General features: G+C 41.7%; 1 protein-coding gene across 1 annotated transcript in view; it reads right to left on the reverse strand.

The window, feature by feature from the left end:
* Positions 1 to 4,602: 4,602 nt before the first annotated feature.
* Positions 4,603 to 21,284, reverse strand: part of MRPS6 (mitochondrial ribosomal protein S6) — a 46,444-nt gene continuing 29,762 nt past the window's right edge. The window contains exons 2-3 of the mRNA XM_014938103.1: positions 17,226 to 17,365; positions 4,603 to 5,238 (exon numbers count right to left, since the gene is read on the reverse strand). Of these exons, the coding sequence (XP_014793589.1) occupies positions 5,058 to 5,238; positions 17,226 to 17,323 (279 nt within the window). The 5' untranslated portion in view covers positions 17,324 to 17,365 and the 3' untranslated portion in view covers positions 4,603 to 5,057. The remainder of the gene's footprint in view (positions 5,239 to 17,225; positions 17,366 to 21,284) is intronic.

A 21,284-nucleotide genomic window follows, 5' to 3' on the forward strand; every position in this document is an offset into this window, starting at 1 on the left:
CTAAGGTGGCTAAAGGATTCCCCTTGGGAGAAAGTGCATCAGACCGTTAGGATACATCTGCTCCAACAGAACTCAGCCAGAGGCTTCTTACTAATTCAGTGGAGCCACATTATCCCCCCAAACTCTCCCCAACAGAAACGCGCTGAAGAGTTTAATAAGCCCGATTTTCTACGTGCCAGTTAGCATTCTCCAAACAAGGTTGACTTGACAGCCTAAGCATAGTGCAAAAATAACAGGGATGAAAACTCTCCCAGGTTTACAGTGAGCGTAACTTCCCATTAAAAATGCTTTTAGAAGGCAACCTTGAATCCTCCAGAACTGGAATCTGTCAATGCATCACTCCCCCTCTTAACCAGCATTCAATAAGTGGTGACTCTCCCACTCCTCCGCAGTGTTGCACAAATAGCTGTGCAAAGAGGAGCAGCATTAGCCTAAGGTAGTCCACCAGCTGCAGCCTGCCTGTTTTTAAAGGTCTGTTGGAGCAGCACTAAGAAAGCAACACATTACCTAGGTCACGGAGAGTAACACATTTTTAATCTTCCCTTCGTGCAGCAGTTGGGAAAGTGCATGTTTTGGCTCCGTATCAATTCTCACTTTTTATCCTATCTGAACCTCAGAATTCTAAGAAAGGACACAATAATGATCCCCTTTAATTTCTCTTGTTCTGTTTCAGTGGGTGGAGGGACATAGCACCAGCCCCAATGAATTTATCAAGCATCTCATTTGCTATAGCTGTGTTTTCCTGAGAGCTCCTCAGTCAGATGTTATGTGAAAATCATGCCAGCAACAAAGTTTGAAAAAAGTGAATCCTGAAATCTAAAAAGGCCAATAAAAAAACTGTCACATTTAAAACACCACTCAGGACTTTTAAGGCCATGATTACGTGCCACGAGTTTGAAGTATCTGGAGGGGTTTGCTTTATGGTTCTTGAACGTTCGTGCTGGAGACACTGGCAGCGCTGGACAGATCCTAGGAGCCTCTGGGAGCAGCAGGACCCTGTGGCAGACTGGGCACGGCTGAAGAGAAATTTCCACGACTCCGCCAGAACTGCTTTAAATTTCAGAGTCTTTCTTCATAACAGAGTGTAGCAACTTACTAAACACGAAACTGATCTCATTAAGTGACAGGTGATGTGTTTCAGAGATCAAAGCCTCGATTCAGCGGCAGGAGCCCATGAGTCACGTCAACTGTTGCCATTCTAACCAATTCTACATCATTCTGATGATTTCCAAAGCCACACATCCCTGCACTTCTGTTGTACCCAGCTCAGCCTGCAGCTCCAACAGCTTAATAGTAAGTAGAAGTCCAGCTGAAAGATAACTTTCAGAGTGACATCATTAAAACATTTAGTGACAGAAATATTCTGCTGACACTGAGGATCCTGAAATTCTTCCCGCTCACACTATCAACAAACAGGGTTTTGACAGGCTAGTCAGATGTAAGGAAGATGCACGGGCTCTGGGTCCACGGGAGTAAATCACTGCACACACAAACCTCCTGGGGTCAAGCCACTGGCCACACCGAGTGCTTTGCAAGCAGAATACTGAGTGCTTTGATGATGCAGAGCCCTCAGTCTGCTGAACAAACCCCCAGAGCACAAGATTCAGCTGAAAAAAAAAAGATTAGAAAAAAAAAAAAAAAGAAACAGAAAAAGGAGTGATTGAAGACATACCTAAGATCTTCACCATAAAACCACTTGTGCTCATTTGTTTGCTGAAGGTTAAGAAGGAGAAAACATTCCCAAGCCAGGAAAACTGCCAGTTGTTATTTTAATACTTACCCAACTCAGTGTTTCTCCACAATCCACAAACAAGAAAACCAGAGTATCTAGGAGCATAAAACTACTTATTTTATACACTTGGGAACATAATCTAAGGAAGAGTTGAAGAGCTTCACTATCAGATTCTTTAGTAAACAAAATTTAAAGTACTGGTGTTCAAACTGTTTAGGCCTTTGGTAATGCCAATGGACTTTGACATTTTAGGTATTTAGCCATGGTTTGGCTGCACAGAGTCTTCTGGCTCTTCAGCAACACCACATCGTGTCCTGAATTTTTTTTCTTGGAGATCAAGAGCTGCTTACAGCCCAGTGGGACAAACTGGCTACCGATGATCAAAAAGGCAAACACCTCTGACAGCCGTGCTAAGGTTTCCCTTCCTCTGCAGGGAGAATTTATGACCTTTCAGGGTACAGTTACTTGCTTTCTTCCATGGCACAACTCAAGACTGTTTGCTCAAACCCAAAACTGCTCAAATCTTCTGATATACTCCAGTGTCCATTCCTGCGTTTAGAGCTATTGAGAGAGAAGGCGCACACTGTTATGCATTAGCTTCCCAAAATAGCTAACTACCAGTCTGGTTGGCTGACTGGGCTAAACAAATTGCAACCCAAGACTTCTTCCTTAGCCTCCCCCACCCCACCCCCTATTAAAAAAAAAAAAAAGTTCATATTAGAAACTATCAATTATGAAGAAAATAGTACATCCAGTTGAGAGCCAGCTATTCACCAGACTTTTTATAAATAAATTCTGCTGCTGAGAAAGCACCAGTGCTTATGTAGCCACACACCAGTCCAGCGAGCATGGCTCTGCTTGTAGCCACTGGTTTCAGCCGTCAGTGTTTCTATCCCAAAGGCCAAGAAGACTTTCAGTCACTCCCCTTTGCACATTCAGTACTCCGGAAGACAGGAAAACAGCCTTGGTGTCATCTCCTTATGCCTTCTTCTGTGGCCTACTGGACACTACTTTCCCTTAGAGCCGAGATCTTTGGCATGGGATGCAGCTCCAAGAGATGTGCTGCTGATGATCTGCTCTTGGGATGAGCTGGACTCGGGACCACAAGTCTTCTGCTCTTGGCATCCATCAATCTTCTGTTAAGATGAGAAACGAGCCCCACAGAAAAGAGGGGCATGAATGTCTGACTGAGCAAAGGTCCTAATTCACAACAAACAATGTCATGTATTTAATAACAAACTGACATGATCATGTCTCATAAGCATCTAGGATTTTCCTACTGAATGCAGGCATCAGCCTAGAAAATGGAACAAATTAAATGAAAAATTTAATGCTATGCTAAAGGAAATTGAATAAAGACAAACATACAACATTTATATGTGTACAGCCTCTGTTGACAACCTTCCTCATTTTGTGAAGCTGAAAGCTTATATATTCTCTTTTCTACTCATGAAATCTAGGGCCCAAAGCCCTAGCCAGAAGGAAAGTGACTTTAAACTACAGGCCTTCTGTTCACTTTCTATTTCAGAAAAGCTTCTGAGAAACTTTTGAGTAAGACGCATTCTTTAAAGCATTCTGTATTTCCCTACTTGTAGTTTGCATTTTCTATGCTGCGATTCTGAGTTTTGAGCAGCTCACCAGAAAGGGCAGCTCAGGGAGCCAAGCCCTTACAAACCCATGGCTCCTCCTGGCCAAGCTCACACCCAGACGGAGGAAGGTCTGTCCTACAAGCAAAAATCATTAACAAGAAAAGCTCTGCCTGGAGCAGGTACTGGTGCAGACAGCAACCACATGATCGAAACTGGCAGTAACCACAAAAATAAAAGTACATGTAATATAGATCCAGCTTCAGTAAGCATGCAGTGCACTCCCTCTATTCTTCCAAAGTTTTTTCCAGGAAAGAAGGGACAAAATGGTCTGCTCTTAAAAGAAAAGCAGATTTAAAAGCAGAAAAAAAAAAACGGGAAAAAAAAACACCTACCAAACCCCAAAACTCACAAAACCGCATGCATTCACGTCTCCTAAATAAAGATACACAGAAAGAAAATTTATTCTCCTTTCGTCTTTCTAAAGCACTTTTCCTAAGAAAAAGCAATTCCACCCCCCCCGCCCCCGAAGTTCTGAGTCCAAGAATAAAGCAGCATCGCCCCCAAAAAATGACCCTGCTACCACCACAAGAAAAGAGTGCCAAAGTTGGGACAAAACAGCACACTAGAGAGCAGTCACACCAACGAGACCTCTCACAGCTCTCTGGGAACCTGCCCCGGGTTCTGTTTTACCTCAAACTGGAGCAGGAACACCCAACACTGGAGTGCCACAGGAGACAGTTTCTGGGTGAAGCTCATTCAGGTAAAGAATATTCTCTTTGCGTAACAACTTACCAGTGTTGACTTACTTTCTTGTACAGAAATAACTACACACACACTCATTTGGAAGGAGAAAGGGCCAGTGCATTCCTTCAGTAGCAGGGGGGAAATACGGAGAACCTCTGGAAACTACTGAATTTATATCAGACCTGCAGGAGGTCATACTACATTAATGTCATCTTTCATGTGCATTGCTTTTCCTCCTGTTTTCACAAGAGCAAAAGAAAGACAAAATATACGCTAAGACCTTCGCCCTGACGTTTTCCTCAGTTTGAAAGGTCCACCTGATGTAAAACAAAGCATCTTTTATTCTTCTGTTGATATATAAGCATTGTTATTCTCTAACCCGACACCTGGAAGTTTCTGGCCTTTTCTATAGAGAACAATTTTTTACCTGTACTTTGAACAGAGTTATTACCTTAAAGAAGGAAGTATGATGTGTCTTTTGGCAAGGAAAGTTATTTTTTTTCTTGTACCTTTTCTGCTTTTAAAAAATGAGTCAAGTTTTATTTTTAATCGCGCTTTTATTACCGTTTCCAAAAACAAGCAAAAAAAATACCTCCAACAAATCACATCCTATACTGCTATATTTACACTGTAGAGTTCTTAATCTCTTATGTAAATATACATATTTTGAAGTAATCTGTCTTTGGAAAATAATGCTATTTTTAGTATTCTGATGATGGATAAATCTTCATTATCAATGTAATGCTCTAAGAGAAAAGAAAATCAATTTTCAGAGTTGTCAAATATAAGATAAGCAAACAGATTAAGCCCACTCAAATTATTTTAAACAAAAAGAAACATCAAATGTTACAGTAACTTAAGATAGTGTACTATACCACATACATAACATGGCCAAAACTGATTATTTTTGATGGACATTAGTTATCACGATTGTTTTCCAAAGCAGGAATAAATTTTTTTTAAAAAAGTTTTAAACACGCTATTTGTAATATTCACTTCTTCTTGGCAATTAGTTTATCTTCATAGTTGACTGGGATTATGCCACTGCATTCTTCTGTCTTTGATACAGGATGCTTTATAAAAGTACGTCTAATTACATCAATATCACGTCCTAAATGATCCATCATGGTCGACACAATCGAAGGTGGGCCCTCTAAGTCTATCAAAAAATACCTGCAATGAGAAACATACACACAATAAAAAAAAAAATACCTGTACTGCAACAACTTTAATTCAATTGACTGTTCCGCAGGATTTCTTAAATGAAACTTTCTAAGTTTTTTCTTACATTTTGGTACCACAATTGTTTGAAATAAAAGCTCAGTGTTATCTTGATTTCAAATAAGAAAAGTTCAACTGAAGTAGGCTCAGCCTGAACTCTTCTTTGTTGTACAGCACTGCTTACCCAGCGAGACTAAAGAGAGCTTACTCTCCTTCTACCTATTCTGTTCACTTCCACGCCTCAATCTGAACACTTAAAAAAAAAAAAAAAAACCATTGGGTGGTACATTCTTTTCAGTTACAACATGCATCCTCCTCTTTTGAATTCACGACATTGTTTCTTTGAGGAACAGATGCCAGTGTGAAACATCTCAAGCTTATATACAGACAGGCACATTTCTTCCTTTAAAGCTCCACCTCAGAGCTGACTGGAAATTTCAAAAATACAGCAAAAGAAGCCCAAGGAGATGGATTTATCCCAAATTAGGCACATCTTTGATGGGAACATGGCGTACATTTTCAATCTGAGGGCATGAGCAGCATACAGGCAATGCCCACATGCACAGCTGGCACATGACGAGCTGACCTTGGCAGGACTGAAAAGGTCCTACTGCCACACATGGACAGCACGTATAAAAGGCAGTGCTTCAGGTAAGCACTTCGTGTCCACCACACAGCTGGTTTTGACACAAAGAAAAAGCTGACCGCCCACCTACAGGGAGGAGAACGTTGCTCCCCATTAATATCTTGGGTCACCAAGGTTACTTCTGCAATAGACTCCTTTGCTGAAGAACTGCACCTTCTTCATGAGCTCAACTACAATTCTGCAAGAGGCTTTTAAAACTGCAATACACCCAAAGGAGCAAAGAGGTCTGCTGCACTTCATGAGCCCCGTTTCAGACAAGGGCCAAAACTAGACACTGTGCACTAACTTCATCTCAGATATGCAAATTCAGATCCCATCTCTTAATGCGAGATGTACCTTAAATTCATTAGCAACATGATGTCTACTGTTCCCACAAATCATGAGTGCCCTCGTGCCAGCCATCATACTAATGCAAAAAAATGAGCGAGCCGTGTCACTGGCCATCCCTCACCCCTTGAGATGCTGTGAACAGACCAGCATGACCAACACAGCCGTAACCAGAACACTTTTTAATCACTTTGTCTGCATTTGGCATGGTGCTAACTATAGTTTAGTAAAAAAACACCGCAATTGTCTCAGAAATCCTACTGAAGACAACAAACCACTCCCCTCTTTTCCAAGGCTAGCAGTAATTCAAAGGCTGCACAGCACAGCACTTCCCATCTAGCTATTTCATTTCAATCTTTACACATTCTCTTATTACAGCTCCCCTTTCCTCCTAGACCACTCATCTCCCCACGAAGGATCGGTATCACCTGAAAGCAATATCCCTTAAATGAAGGCATATTACCCAAGCAGGATCAAATATCCCAGTTTGATTTAAGAACTGTACCTAACAGAGAAGAATTTGTTCTGCATAAGGTATGGATTCTTACTAAGGCAACTATAGCGTGAGCATCACACTTCACAGTCCACCTTCATAAAGGTAACCTTGAAGGGTACGTCCCCAAGACCAGAAGCTGAACTCCTGAGTCTGAAGAGGAAATACAGGAGGATGGGGTCATGAACAACAGGCACACTCGTGTTCTTCATGCTGCATGGAGCTCGATTTCATCCAACTAAATCTGTTACATCAAAAATATTACACACAGAGCAGACCCATCAGGCCAGAAATGACTCAGGCGGCGTGTGCTGGATTACTGCACAGGGGTGGAATCCACCCGTGGAAAACACAGCGAAGAAACTCCTTCTTTAGCCAGACATGCTAATAACGAAAATGTTAATAGCCACAATTGGGCTCTGAAGTCTTTTTCAGAAAGGCCAGACTGAAGCACTGAATTCTTGTAGGCGAGGGTTCCGATGGAAAAAAAAATTCTCCCTGCAGCCCATACTGAAGCAACCAGTCCTCTAGGAGAGATGCCCAGCTGGTGCGGGCTGTGGCCGAGCATCACTGAAGCCAAAGGACCAGTGCCAGGTCACGACAGCGAAGGTGCAGCAGGGTGACCGAGAGCTACAGGAATAACCTACCTCAACAAGGATTGGGAGGAACTCTGGTGGGCTCAGCCCTCCTTACAAATCCTCCCGGGCTTCGATGGGGAATGGGATTTGGCTTAATGTATTTGAAAAACTGAACTGCCTACAGCTTTCTGATCTCCAGAATTAAGAGGTGCCACCCAGTTAAAAGTCTAGGGAGAGAAACAATTTCTAAGCGTGGACAATCTGCTAGAAATACTGCACAGCAACATATGAAGGACGCACACCCCTTAAAAAGGGAAAGTCGTATTGTCTGTTAAAGCCATTAAAAGCCACTGGTAAATTTAACAGATGACACTTAACTCTTCTCCTTGGGAAGAAGCCTTCCAAATCCTCTCACAGTTGCAACTAACAGCAAGGAGGATGGGGGGGGAGAAATTCCAGCTGATGATCCACTACCACGTTCGTGCCCCCTTCCCTTAGCAAGACACTTGTTTGTATTGCAAACCGTGCTCTTTGCGGCACCATTTTACTCCCACAATTTCCCCAGAATGTAATTTCATTTCTGCTTGCAAGTCGTATGCTGCTTTTCATTGTGCTCCTAAAACGGCAATATATTATTTTTTTTTCTTCTCTCCAAAGGCTGCTTTGCAACTTTGTGCTTTCTCTCACATTAGCAAAGGGTGGAAATTTCCACTGACGCACTGTTGATAACTGAAGGAGAAGGGGGGGATGGGAGGATGAGCTGTTGCAGCATATCTTTATGACTCCTCGCAGAATAGGTATTTTATCTGACGATACAAAACTGCAGCAATTGGGGACAATGCGAGTTTTTAAAAACAACCACCACTCTTCAGCGTTAACAAGCAACGATTGCCTTCCCGTGCCAAAAAAGAGAGAAGGAAAAGAGGGCCAGTATAAAAAAAAATAAAATACTATTTCTTCATTAAAGAAAGAGAAGAAACTAACGGCTGCAAAAGCAATAACCAAACACAATTGACAATGCAATCCCTGAGGGGATCGGGAACCCCTTCCCGCAGAATACACACATTTAAATCAGCTGTCACGAGGCTGTGTGGTTTTTTTAATCCACCCTCAATAAGGCAAGCGGCAACCTTAATTTCAGGCAGTGATCTATGACCCGATACGCAAGGCTGTAGCTACTGTTTGTGTAGTAAACAAAACCAAATCCCAGTGAGACTTAAAGACAGGGAAAAATACAGGAATGCAGGAGGGAAATCACCTCATTCTTGCAAGCAAAAATGCGAAAGCATTTAGGCTCTCTAGGAGTCAGACAAGTCATCAGGGGAGAAATGCAGGAAAATTCCACTGATTCACTATGAGACCACAGTTATTTTTGTCAGCCTGCTCAACTGTAAATAGAAGGATGATTTAAAATACAGGAGAGCAGACTGAAACATATTAAAACAATGCATTAACTGAAAAAAAAAGAATTAAAAATCATATGATCTCACATAAAGGAGAACATGACTTTGCATGACAGGTGTCATTTATCCTTTTTAGCATGTTCAAGCCAGAAATTGTTTGAACCTTGAGTCCTAAGGACACTCAAATATTTTGCTTTCACACAGACAGCACAGGACTTCAAAGAACCCCGAAAGGCACCTGGATCAAAACCCACTTTTAAATCCTCCTAGAATACAACTCTGTCAGCCTGTGGAGCCAAGGGAAAACACACCTACGGTGGACTTGGAAGAGGTTGTGTGGTGCCATGGTTGTGCCCAAAAATGTCTGTATGCTTAGATTTCTCCTTTACATGGTGGCAGTTATGTCTATGTAAGCTTCCTCAGTGGGGAGGTGGAAGATACAAAGGAAACAAGATGTTTTGACCAACAGGTAGAGGTGAAGCATGGAACAGGGAAACAGGAAACTGCCTGGAGGAAAGGAAGCTGCAGCACTCATGTGACAACAGCTGGACATTCATTCTCATTAAGGTAATCCTATATAAATGAAATTGTTTTGCTACCTGCATGATCACTTCATGTTTGGGACCACTGCGTTGCTCTGAAGAGAGGTAGTTTGCTTTTCTTCTCATCTCTGATGATAGCTATCCTCCCTCAGCAGGGCAGGCAGGCTCATGCTCAGAAGGATAATAATTTTGTAGCTGGAAGGACTAGTGCACGTGTAGTTTTTTTAAAAAAAGGTATGGAATAGATAGTCATCCTTGAAAGTCACAAGGACAGCAACTGGGAAGTTCCAGATCAAAACCAAAAGATGGTGCATTAGTAACTAGACTGTGCCACAGCAGTGACGCAAATAATCCATAATAAGCAAGTACTTCGGGGAAAAATACATTTTACCATCCACAGTCTTCAGAAATTTCATTTTCCAAATTCTGTACATAGATGCCTGTTATTTAGCTAATTAAATAATGGAAGGACATTTTGCAGCATTGCAGAAAAATAAAAAAAAAAATACCGTTACACTGCAAAAAAGAAACCAGCCTACATATTTGGAGCATTTGAAAAGTCATGCTCACTGGACAATGTTTGAAAAGTTTGCAAAATTGTTATGAGCAGGGCTAAAATTACACAGCAACTATTAATTCTGCTCGTGTCACTTCTCTGCCTTCTGCCTAATTCACAAATTAAAACCCACCAAAATGGTGACCGAGTCCCATCACACTGAGCCCACTATTTAAGAGCAGCTATCGTATTTAATCAATGTGCCTGCACGAGGATGCTACAGACTTAAGTGCATCAGAACACGATACTGGCACCTCAGTGTCACCAACTATTGCACTGTGCCATTTCTGAAAAGCACCAAAATTGCAAATTGCACTCCAATAAGGTGAAGGGGAAAAAAAAACATTTCAGGGCTCTGATACCTGAGGCACATGCACACTTACATGCATGTGCATGCGGACAAAAGCATTTTAAGGAAAAATGTAATGGTTCAACTCATCAATGAAGAAAGCCCCATCTAGTGGAAGAAGACAATCTACTTAGCAGAAAATACTAAAAATGTCCATAATACTCAAATATTCAAACTGGTTTTGTTCTTATCCAAGTGCATTACAGACCCAGAACTCCTTTTCGCTGAAACAGATGTTCTAAAATCCGAAGAGAAAAAAACACCACAAGTTGTGCATTAGCTATAAATTTGGTGGTATTAATAAAGGAAAGCTTGCAACCTCTTTCATCTGTTTTTCTTTGCAACCTCTTTGCTCCTCAGTAGCCATGAAAATCATTAAGAGAGTACCTGAGTGAAATTAAACATGTCGGTACATTTATCTGCAGGATGAACTCCTTCAAGTATGCAAGTTTTTATTTTACTTGTGGGTGGAGAGAAGGGCTGTTAAAACCTGTACACACTCCAGATGACAGTTCTGATGGGTAACTATTATTCTGCTCTTACAAATAAAGTAAATAAAATTGTATCCAGACAGCATGGGTTATTGGAAGACACTTCAGATTCCCTTACCCACATGGAATACTATTCTGCCACAAACTGCTTGTTGAAAAGTAAATTGTGTAAGCTCAGATACTTTATGGGAAGAGGAGAAGTTTGAACATGTAACATAATTTACATAGATATGTTTCCAAAATATTGGAATCTCTTAAACAACATGATGCTTAATTACTCCGCTTAATTACTGAAATACTCCTCTTAATAACTATCTAGTTCTTGTGCATGGGGCCACCGAATCACCAAGAAATGGGGAAGTCATGCCCCCTTTCCTGAGCATACACTTCAAGCAAAGCAACGTTACCTCCCGTGCCACACAACAAAGGCAAAACACAAGGTGGTCCCGCAAGAGGACCAACCTCTTCAGACCCTGAAGACCCTGAACCACCCAGGGGAGGTGGGAATGATTTGTGGGAAGGCCAGGACAGCCTCCAAGCCTTGCCTGCTGTAGCACAGGGGAGGCCAGTACTGAAGCTTGGTGCTCCAGGCTCCTGGAGAGTAATTGCAGCTCTGCAGGGCCTGGAAGCCAAGTTGAGTTCATCGTGCTGCGTCCTTGGGAAAAGACCTCCTTGCCTTGCCATTTTCCCCCATCACACAAACAAGTCCACAGCACAACTCACACTGCAACCTGGATTTTCTGCCTCCTGATCCCAGTAGATGCTGTCGGTGTCTATGCCCCCCTGCTCCTCAGCAGACCCTGGCAATCGCACACCTCCTACAGAAAATGCCCCGTGCACATGGTAAGATAAGCTCCCAAAATACAATTCAGCAAGAACAAAAGTAAGACCTGAGTTTGCTATTTCAGAGAACAAGTGGGCTGATGAGATAACTGGGAGTGAACAGCAAAACAAAAAGATTAAGAGACAAGCAAGCAAATAACAAAAGAAAATTGCCATCTTTTCAAAATCAAATTTGAAAGGGAAAAAAACAAAGCAATGAAAAAATGGCAAATAGAACATGGAAACTGTAATGAATAATCAGAACTCCACACTCTTTGGTTGAAGAACTCACAAATAAGTAAATGAAATAATAAAATGTGGGGAGAAAGATCTAAAAACATTACCATATTACAGGTACATTTAATTGGGGAAAGCACTCACATACACAAAAAAAAAAAGTAGAAGGGAAAGGCCACCGTGCTTTACCAGTTTACAAAAACTGAGCACTGACCAGGCTGATGTATATAATCTTTTTAACAACAGCGATAACAAAAATAAGAATGGAAGCAACATTGGGGTGGGGGGATAAAAATCACTCACAACAAATCTCTAGGGGATAGCAAGATATCCAGGATTCAAAACCTAGTTACACCTGGCCACTTTCTTTTCCCCAAAGCCCGTCATAGCTCCTTCCAGTTTAATACATTGCTGGTTTGCAAAAAGTCTGAGCCATTATCTTCCCAAAGGAGTGCCTGAATCCTGAATCTTTTTTTTTTTTTTTTTTCCAAGATCTGTTTTGCAGCCTCCCTTGTACCATCTCCCCTGAAGTAAAAATATCCTACATACCAACCACGTCCCCCAAACCACCTCCTTTATCTGATGCCCTGAAGCATGAAGTGTCACAAGCATATGATTAAGGGATAGCCTGGCAAGGCCAAAGAAAACAGGTACGCCACAAAGTGCAAGCCCACAGACTGAGCTACTGAAATCTATCATTTTACAAGCAGTTGCAATATTCTCCAGTTTAGCACTGACCAAATATGCGGCAATGGCTCTGCAATGTCATCACCCAGCCCCTGTCTGGACCCTTTATTTGAAAGCTGCTTTGAGAGATTCAATGCTTCTCTACCATCTTAAACAGCAAACAAATCCAGAGTTTAAACATTCCTTGAATTCAAATACTAGTACACACCTTATTTAAATCAGTTCACTTTTGTTTGTTCCAGAAATAACGACCTCCTGATACGTGTAACAGTATTTAAAAAAATGCACCACGTTAAAAGCAATTTTAATACAACTCATTAAAAGTTATAAACAAGTAGTGGCTAGTAAAACAAATACTTGGCACAAATCTGTTGCCCGTTAGCAGATAAAGTTGGGAATCCTTATTTACGTTCTCCCGCTGTTTTTTCAGAGACATGCTGGCCACGGGCGAGTCGCTCGGGATTAATGCCTCATCTAAACATCCACACCTAACCAACACTGGAACCAACCTGTCCTTGTCACGTTTTATTCATCCATAAGGTGAACAGCGTTTGTTAAATTTTGTGAGATGTTACTTGAATTACTCAAATACATTAAAAAAAAATAATAATGTTCTGCTAGGGCAATTAATAACATACATGTGAATTAGTAGCTAATTCAACTTCAGTTTAAAATATCAGTAAACCAGTGATTTAAAAGTTTGATTCTTCAAACACATCCACACAGTTCCTGAAACATACTATTTTCATAATTACTTAAATGCAAAAGCCGTCAATATTAGGTTTCTAAAAAAAAGGAGGTGTTTTCTGCCAAGACATGCATTTAAGAGAAGGACCTAAATTTGTTTTTAATATACCTTCAAATGCACATGCACCACCTGCTCAGTGAATGTAATTTCCTGAGAAGAAACAAGTCAATTATATGTATGATCTGAGGTCTCCAAAGCTGCCTGGGAGGGTAAAACTGCTCATTGCAGTGACAGCTGTGGGCCACGATCCCCTATGGCAGGCTTTGAAAAATCTCACCTTTACAGATCAATTTGCAGTAAAATTCTCATTCTTGATAAAGTCTCCTGGATATTCTTAAATTTGTAATGTGCCTGTAATGCAGTATATCCAAGACAGATGATGCCAAAGCACTACAGAACTCAGAGAGGAAAAAGTGCTTTATTAAAGAGACATCTATCCTCCCTATTGACCTATGAATATGTATTTTCCAGTTTAATTCTTTACTGTTCACTAAAGACACCTGGCTAAGCCCAGCAGTAGCTTTGCCACACACACCACCCTTCTCCTTTTGCTGTCAAACACTCAGTTTTATGATATGCTGTATTTAAAGACTTGAATTGCGGTTTAAAAATGGAATTAGCTACATGAAGAAAATGTACAGCAAAAGTCTGGGAGAAGGATGACTACCAGGCGTGCCACAAGGCATGTCTCAGTTGACCTGTGAGTAGCTGGTGCTGCCATACTAATGGCCCTTGATCTCAGAGACACGGCCGGGATAGCTCTGGGAGGTTTAAGGCAGCACAGCCAGGTCACTACGTTGGTGTGGAACATGGCTTGTTTTTGTTTTTCAGGCAAACACCCCACGCAGGTGGGGAATCTTATGCCATTCTGAGTGACAGGGAGATCATAGAATCATTCAGGTTGGAAGAGACCCTTGGGATCATAGAGTCCAACCATCTACCCTACTCTACAAAGTCCTCCCCTACACCATGTCCCCAGTAGCGCATCTAAACGTCCCTTAAACATATCCAGGGATGGTGACTCGACCACCTCCCTGGGCAGCCTGTTCCAATGCCCGACCACTCTTTCTGTGAAAAATTCCTTCCTAATGTTCAGCCTAAACCTACCCTGTTGGAGCTTGAAGCCGTTCCCTCTCATTCTGTCCCTGTGATCAGGTCTTGGGTTCCGACCTGATCACAAGGACAAAGGCTGTCTCTTAGAGACATGCTATTAAGCTGTGACCCATGCCACGACTACTGTATTGCACTCATTTTCATACAATTTGTTGCTACAAATATTGTATCCCACTAATTTTCATGTAATCTACAAGCCAGAAGTTCTAAGGAAGTAACATATTCAGCGTACATCCTAAGCCCCCAGCCATCCACGTACTATTGGAAGATAAACCAACTGAAGCTCTGCTAAGAATCACAAAATGAAAAAAATTAAAAATTTAGAAAAAAAATCAAACAAAAAACCACCAATGTCAAAAGATCTGAAATATTCACCACTCTCCCTCCACACTATCATTTGCAGTCTCACAGAAACCCTTCCAGTTACTTCAGAAGAGTCCAGACTAAGGAAAAGGTGACACATCGGGTACTATTTAATACACCACTCTACACTAGCTTGCTCAGAAAGGGGATATAGATAAAATTAAAAATTGCCCATGAAGGAGAAAAGATCATAGCATTTCTTAGTAAGTACAGGTGTATATTCAGCTTAGTGTGGTATCTTTAAAAGTCTTTTGTTTTTTTTAACTGTGTCCTGTTAAAAAAAAGTTACTACTTTTTGCAGACGCTGTAAAGTAGAACTGATTGATTTTATAAGGTGGATCAAGAACGGACTTTTCATTTCCTATTCCTACATTATCTTTAATATCCTGGGTAAATTACTCTCCAGACCATATAAAATATTGCATGGCATATCTGGAATCTACCGTATCTGACCACTGAACTGCAATAACCCTAGCAAAATCTACAGAAATACGATTCTCCCACATTACCAGGTACTGAAACTGCCTGCTGCTTCCCCTTGAAATATCTCATTTCTCCTAAATTTGAGTTCTCCAATTAAAAGCACACAAAACAACTATTTCCTGTCGTACCCTCTCTCAATCACTTCTCCTTTTCAGGAAGCCAAGCAATTTAGGGGAGGGAACTGCCATATTCAAATTCAGAGTATCCAAATGCAGGGCAGGCAGAGTGACTGCTGAATATTTAGAGACACTTGAACTGGGAAGTAGAGCGGGTACAGCGATGGTGGCATTAATCTGATGGCTTCTTGCCTGTGTTTCAAGACACAATTGCAATTATTTGCTACTAAAACCTTGCCTCAATCAGAACACAAAATACATTCGCTCTTTGGACTCTGCAAAGAAGAGGGTTATGGTCTACAGATCCCTTTGTCCTGTCTATTCAGTAGGTAATCTCCGAGAGTAGTAGTAGATCTGCTTACTAGTTAAACTAGTTTACACATCTGAAAGATCCCCATGAGAAATGGCTTCTATTAATCTCTGTTACATAGTTCTTGTGATTCTAGTTACTGTGTTTGCCTGTCCTAGTTTCGCTGTTGAAGAACCCAAGACCTGATCAGCAGAAGCACTGCCACCCAAGCTAAGTAGAAACTGTCACCCAAAGTGGTGAAATGTTACAGTGCTAAGTATTCTAGGGAAAAAAAAAAAAAAAAAAAAAAAAAAAAAGGTAATCTAGAAGCTAAAAGTCTCAACTTCGGCTTCCAAAAGTAGTGGAACTTGGTCCATCTGCCTTAGCTCCTCACCTGTACAAAGAGAGTAACACCAGCTCCTCGTTCTGCTGAAGCCATTGGAAAAGATTTCAGCATTCATAAAATGCTTCTACTCCACCAGAAGGGTAAGGTTAATTAGCAATTCTGTCTTGGGACAAGGCTTTGATTAGCTCCCGAGTGTATGCAACAGGACTTCATCGTAAAATGCAAAATTGGCAGGATAAAGCCACATTTTGAAGGACAACAGAGAGCAGGATGCAAGGCGGTCATGGCCACGCCACCATTGCTTTCGGTTAAGCAACAGGCACGTGGTGATTTCCTCCCATACCCTTTCTGTCAGTCTGCTTTAACTGGCAGCTGTCACCACTCCCACTTTGCAGGAGAATTAAGAGGTCCTCAGAAGAGGTAGTGAAACCGTGAGTCACCCCCGGGGCAGAGGATCCAAGAAGGGCTTCATGAAAGGTGCGCCTCTGGAGTCGCTTGGCCTTCCCCAGTGCCAAACACCCCTTCAAGGGTGACGGTGGGCGGGCAGGTTGGCCAGCCACCCAACTACACGCAGTTCATTACAGGGATTAGGAGGAGCAGTGTAAGCTAATTGTTATTTTGATTACCGCAGGCAGCCCCAGCGCAGTGCGGGTTGCCTAGCAACACTTCTCCGTCCTTGCTGGAGAGCCAGCATCCATTTTGGTAGGTAGCCTCCAGGAGCAACACCGCACCGGCGGCATCAGCAGTGTGATCCACACCACCTTCCTCCAGCACCGTAGGGGGAAAGCCTGACATCCCAGATGGCAATTCCCAGCTTCATTTACATTTATCCTACTTCCCGTAAACCAGACGGTCATCTTTAACCCCCTTCGATCAGGAACACAGGCGAGTCTTGCAGGATACACGCGGTAATTAACATTTAGTTCAGATGCATTAGAGAAAAGGAATCAATCCTGCCAATTAGCAACCAGCAGATTAAGCACACAACTTTTATCAGTAAACAGCCCGGACTGGCTTGGAAAATAGTTACGTAAAAATGACATAGCCAAGTGACATTTTGTGTGTGTGTGTGTTGGGGAGTGGTTCTGCAGGCCTGGACTCAGGCGACTTGTAACAGGACAACTGAACACTAACAAAAAGCCACCACCACACAGAATTTTTAAAAGACACAAAGCACTTGAAGCAGAACACAGGCACGCACAAACAGCCACGCACCCCCTCCCTGAGATCACAGACGTTCCAGGTGCACTCCCAGAAAAAGCACAAGGAAGACCAGACAGTGCGAGTTATGTGTGTACATTTATAAAGGAGCACTTAAAAGGTTTTTAAGGAGAAACTCCTCATGCATACCCTCCTCTTCTGTGGCGCTCCTTGTGCTTGGAGATTTTGTAAGGCAGAGACCTTTCTCCCAGGTTTTCTAGGTTCCTCACAACGGCTCCTCTCTCCATAAGAGCCTCAACAGTGCGCTTCAGCACGGCTGCAGTCTCAGGCTTTAAAAGAAAAAAAAAAAAAGAGAAATGTACACAAATCATGTTATTCTTTTTATGTGATTAGAAGGGACACCTGCACTCGCCACAGCTCAGCACTGGAAGAGTGCTTCCATAACCCAGGAGGGCCGAAGTGGAAGCAGAAGCAGACCTCCTCCTAAGGGAGAAAATTTTTAAGAACAAGCAGCCAATTTCTCCATGAATTATGGCAACAGCAAAGTTTCCACTGATTTCAAAGTCAGGCCCAAACAACAACAGGAAAAAGGAAATAGTTGATGGATCCAACTCACCTGGTATCACTTTGTGATATGTGACAAAGAGCAATTATGAATCGGCAACAGTTTTAAGGTCCCTGAACCATCGATACTCATTAATATTGTTCATGACAACATTTAAAGTTAATAGTGTGGGAGGAACATTAATCCGTGGCTTGCTACAGAGACAACAATTAGCACCACATTCATTTGATATTGTCGTTTCAACTGCACGTGCATAATAGATATTTGGAGCCTTGGCTAAATCACTGCACATCTCATCACTTTCACACAGCCGACATCCAAGCCTTTTTAAGAATTAAGGAACTGACGTGCAGTAATTAGTCTAACATGCAGAGATTTCACTCCTTAGAAAAACAAGTTTGAAGGACAGGCAGCCAAAAAACAGTAGGTAAAATAGATGCAATGTTTTCTTGCTCACTGTGTATCACAGCTCTTTTAGAGTGCTGAATCATTTCTCAACAATATCTATGAAAATGTTAATAAAGTAAAAATCAGAGTATTTTAAAAGCAACTGCAAACTTACACACTCTCAGCAACAAGAAGTATTTTAAGAAACAGATGTCCTATAGAGAAAAGAAACTAAATGGATGTCCAACTGAAGACAAACCAAGCTGTATAGCTTTCTTCTGCACTCCTTGCAACATTTCACATCAAGATACATTCCCCAGTCTACTTGTCCAGTGAGATGGCAACAGCTGTAAATGGAAAAGTAATGAAAAGAGCCGATTTTCAGCTTTATTCAGATTTTATTTTGTTAAATCAGACCACCATAATAATTTCACTGTCCCTTCTCAGCCAGAAGAAAACTTGTGTAAGCCTTCAATCACCTTATGTGTAAGATAACTGTAAGTTAGTTTCCTAAGTCTAAGGTAGAGAGGTACATCTTGACTAAGAAAAAAGGTCGTTTAATGTCCAGATCCCTTAATGGAAATTGGTGGGAAAAGGTGGTACCAGAATCTCCCAACACGCACTGCAGCCCATACTCCAGCATGTGAAATTTCTCCTCTGTTTTCCTAAGCATACAGGGGGATACAAAAAAGCCTCCAAATGCTATGCTGAACAGAGATGTTCAACAGATGACATTTCACAACGTTGACTGCCCTTTGAAAGACCTGAAGTACAGACTGCCTGAAACACTTTCTTGCTTCCATGGGCTAACTGTGGCAGTCAAAAGTGAATCACTGCATCACACCTACGGCTCTTCACTATGAATCAGAAATTTCATCCCCATCTCTCCACCTGCATAAACTGTTTGGGAAAATTATTTTCAACACAAAGAGCCAAAAAAGATATAAGGTCAGGAAAAATGCCTGGACTTTTTTTTTTTTTTTTCAATAGATGTTCAGATTGTGTTCTAAAATAATTTTGGGGACCAGATAAGTATGTTCACACACAAAGAATTGTTGCTATCTTGCCAGAATTCTTCAATGCATTAAAACTATTGTTTCTCACAACAGACAAACACTAAAGGTGTCTCTTCTCACAGTGTAAAAGGTTAGGATGAAGGGGTTAAGATACCTTATGGATTATACTATATTAATTTAAATCATATTTTAGCTCAAAATCAGGAATAACGCTATTTTTCAGTTGACTTAGAATGGCTGCCTCCATTATCACTCAGTAGATTTCCAAGTAAGCACCTCTCATGCTTAGGACCTCCTTCCCTAAAATATTTGCAGAACTAACTGGGTCTCCTTACAACTCTTTTTGGCCTCTTGCCACAAAGCAAGCCATACCTATAAATGTTACAGGTGTCTGAATTTCTGAGATTGCCAAAACTTGTTTGACCTTCGCTGGAACAAAACCAGTGTGTTCAAAACTCATGAAGTAGAAATTGACAGATGGAAAGGAAGACCTCAAGTACATAGCCCTTTGCTAGAAAAACACTGTAAAACCAATACTGTAAAATCACGTAGGTACTCGCATGTCAATGCTACTGCTGATGATGCTGACCATGTTAATACTTTCATTCCCCACTTTGAGGCGGGGGGTAAGAACCATACCAGGAATTTGGCTTCAAGAAAGAAGAGGAAATACAAGAACAACTGAGTCTCTGAAGCAGACATCGAGGCACACATTACTATCTAGAAGGCTTTGCCCTTTAAACAAGAATCTGACACTGACAATTAGGATCTCACTTACCCACATAAGTAAAGGAAATGAGCAGTTTTAGGAAAGAAAGGGCAGCAACCCAAACAGCTTTAGTATGTTGTGCGCTGCAACGCACCTGTGGTGCCTCCAACCCTAGGCTTTTCCAACACTCTTGGAAAGCAATAGGATCTGCTATTCAGATCTTCTCCCACTGAGCCTGCTGTGTGTGGTTAGGTTGCTGAAGCCTCCATGGTGCTCAGACAATTATCACAGGAGAAATCTGTCAGGTCAATAAATAAAAATAGTGTTAACTTTACCATTGCTGCTTGTCTCCCACTTGCATGAAAAATGCTGATCCATAAACAGAGATTGTTCAAAAGAGATCTTAATTGATTGAGATCTTTAGACGAACAGCTGTTATGTCCAGTGGTGGAGCTGTCTGACATACCCTTCTTAACAACCATGCAGATTTTAATTTAAATGTTGTTGGGTAAGCTTACTCCTCTAACATCCCCTCATACCCTCAAATGACACATAAGCATTTTGTCTCTTTTATGCATGCCAACAGATCAGCACATTCCCTGAGTGGCTGCATGTCCAACATGATGTGCAGTTTCTAAACACAATGAAGCCTAAGACCAAGTCCCATATATTTAAAAAGAAAACAAATCAAAAAGAACAAGAAAAGAAAGCCACAGATTTCTACATTAAGGATTGTAAAATATTACGTGTTTTTGCAACCTCCCCACTTGTGGACGTACTTTGAAAACATAAACTAATTGTTGGTTTTGAAAGCTTGTCACTGTAATCCCTCTCATTCCTCCTCTCCAAAAAAGACCATGGTTTATCATAGCTTGCCTAAAGCCATCAACCAAACTATATATAGGCTAGCCTTTGCTAACCATAATATCCACAGACACAGGTTCCTTGGTTTGCCTCAGAGCCAGACCAGCTGAGGACATAGGAAATGGTATTGCCTGGCTCCCAACCCAGGAGCCACAACATTTTTTCCCAAGCAGCCAGCAGTAATTCCAGTACCACAGATGTGGGGAAGCAAAGATGTGCGGGGAGAAAAGGAGAAAATGGAAGCTGGTGCCAGGACATCCACGCTGGGGAGCAAGAAGCGCTAGAAAGAGCATGTAAACCCTGGTATGTAATTCTAGCTCTTGTTCCCCCCTCCTGTGTGCATAGGCAACCCAGAGCCCTTTCAACTGCCTTCACCCTTAGTGAACCCAGTGAACTTTTTTGGTGAACCTGGTTCACTGTCATTCAGCCACGGGTAGTTACCTTGTTGTCAGAAACTACAGCTCTTCAGACGTGACCAAGGTGTGGAAGGAAGAGGAGGGAGGTCACTGCAGACTACCCTTGGAAAACTGCCCCTAGAAGAAGTAACTGAAGGACTGTTGTCTACAGATCAAAATTCCCCGCTCCTCTACGCTCACATTTTTAAACTTGCAGCTGCCCAGAAAAAACATGTTAACTAGCATGTCAACCCTGTACCTGCCAGGCAAAACAAACAGAAGGTAGGAATGCTACAAAACATATTTTCTGTG

Source organism: Calidris pugnax, unplaced genomic scaffold (genome assembly GCF_001431845.1).
Source record: "Calidris pugnax isolate Ruff unplaced genomic scaffold, ASM143184v1 scaffold25, whole genome shotgun sequence".
In the NCBI taxonomy this organism is placed as follows: Eukaryota; Metazoa; Chordata; class Aves; order Charadriiformes; family Scolopacidae; genus Calidris; species Calidris pugnax.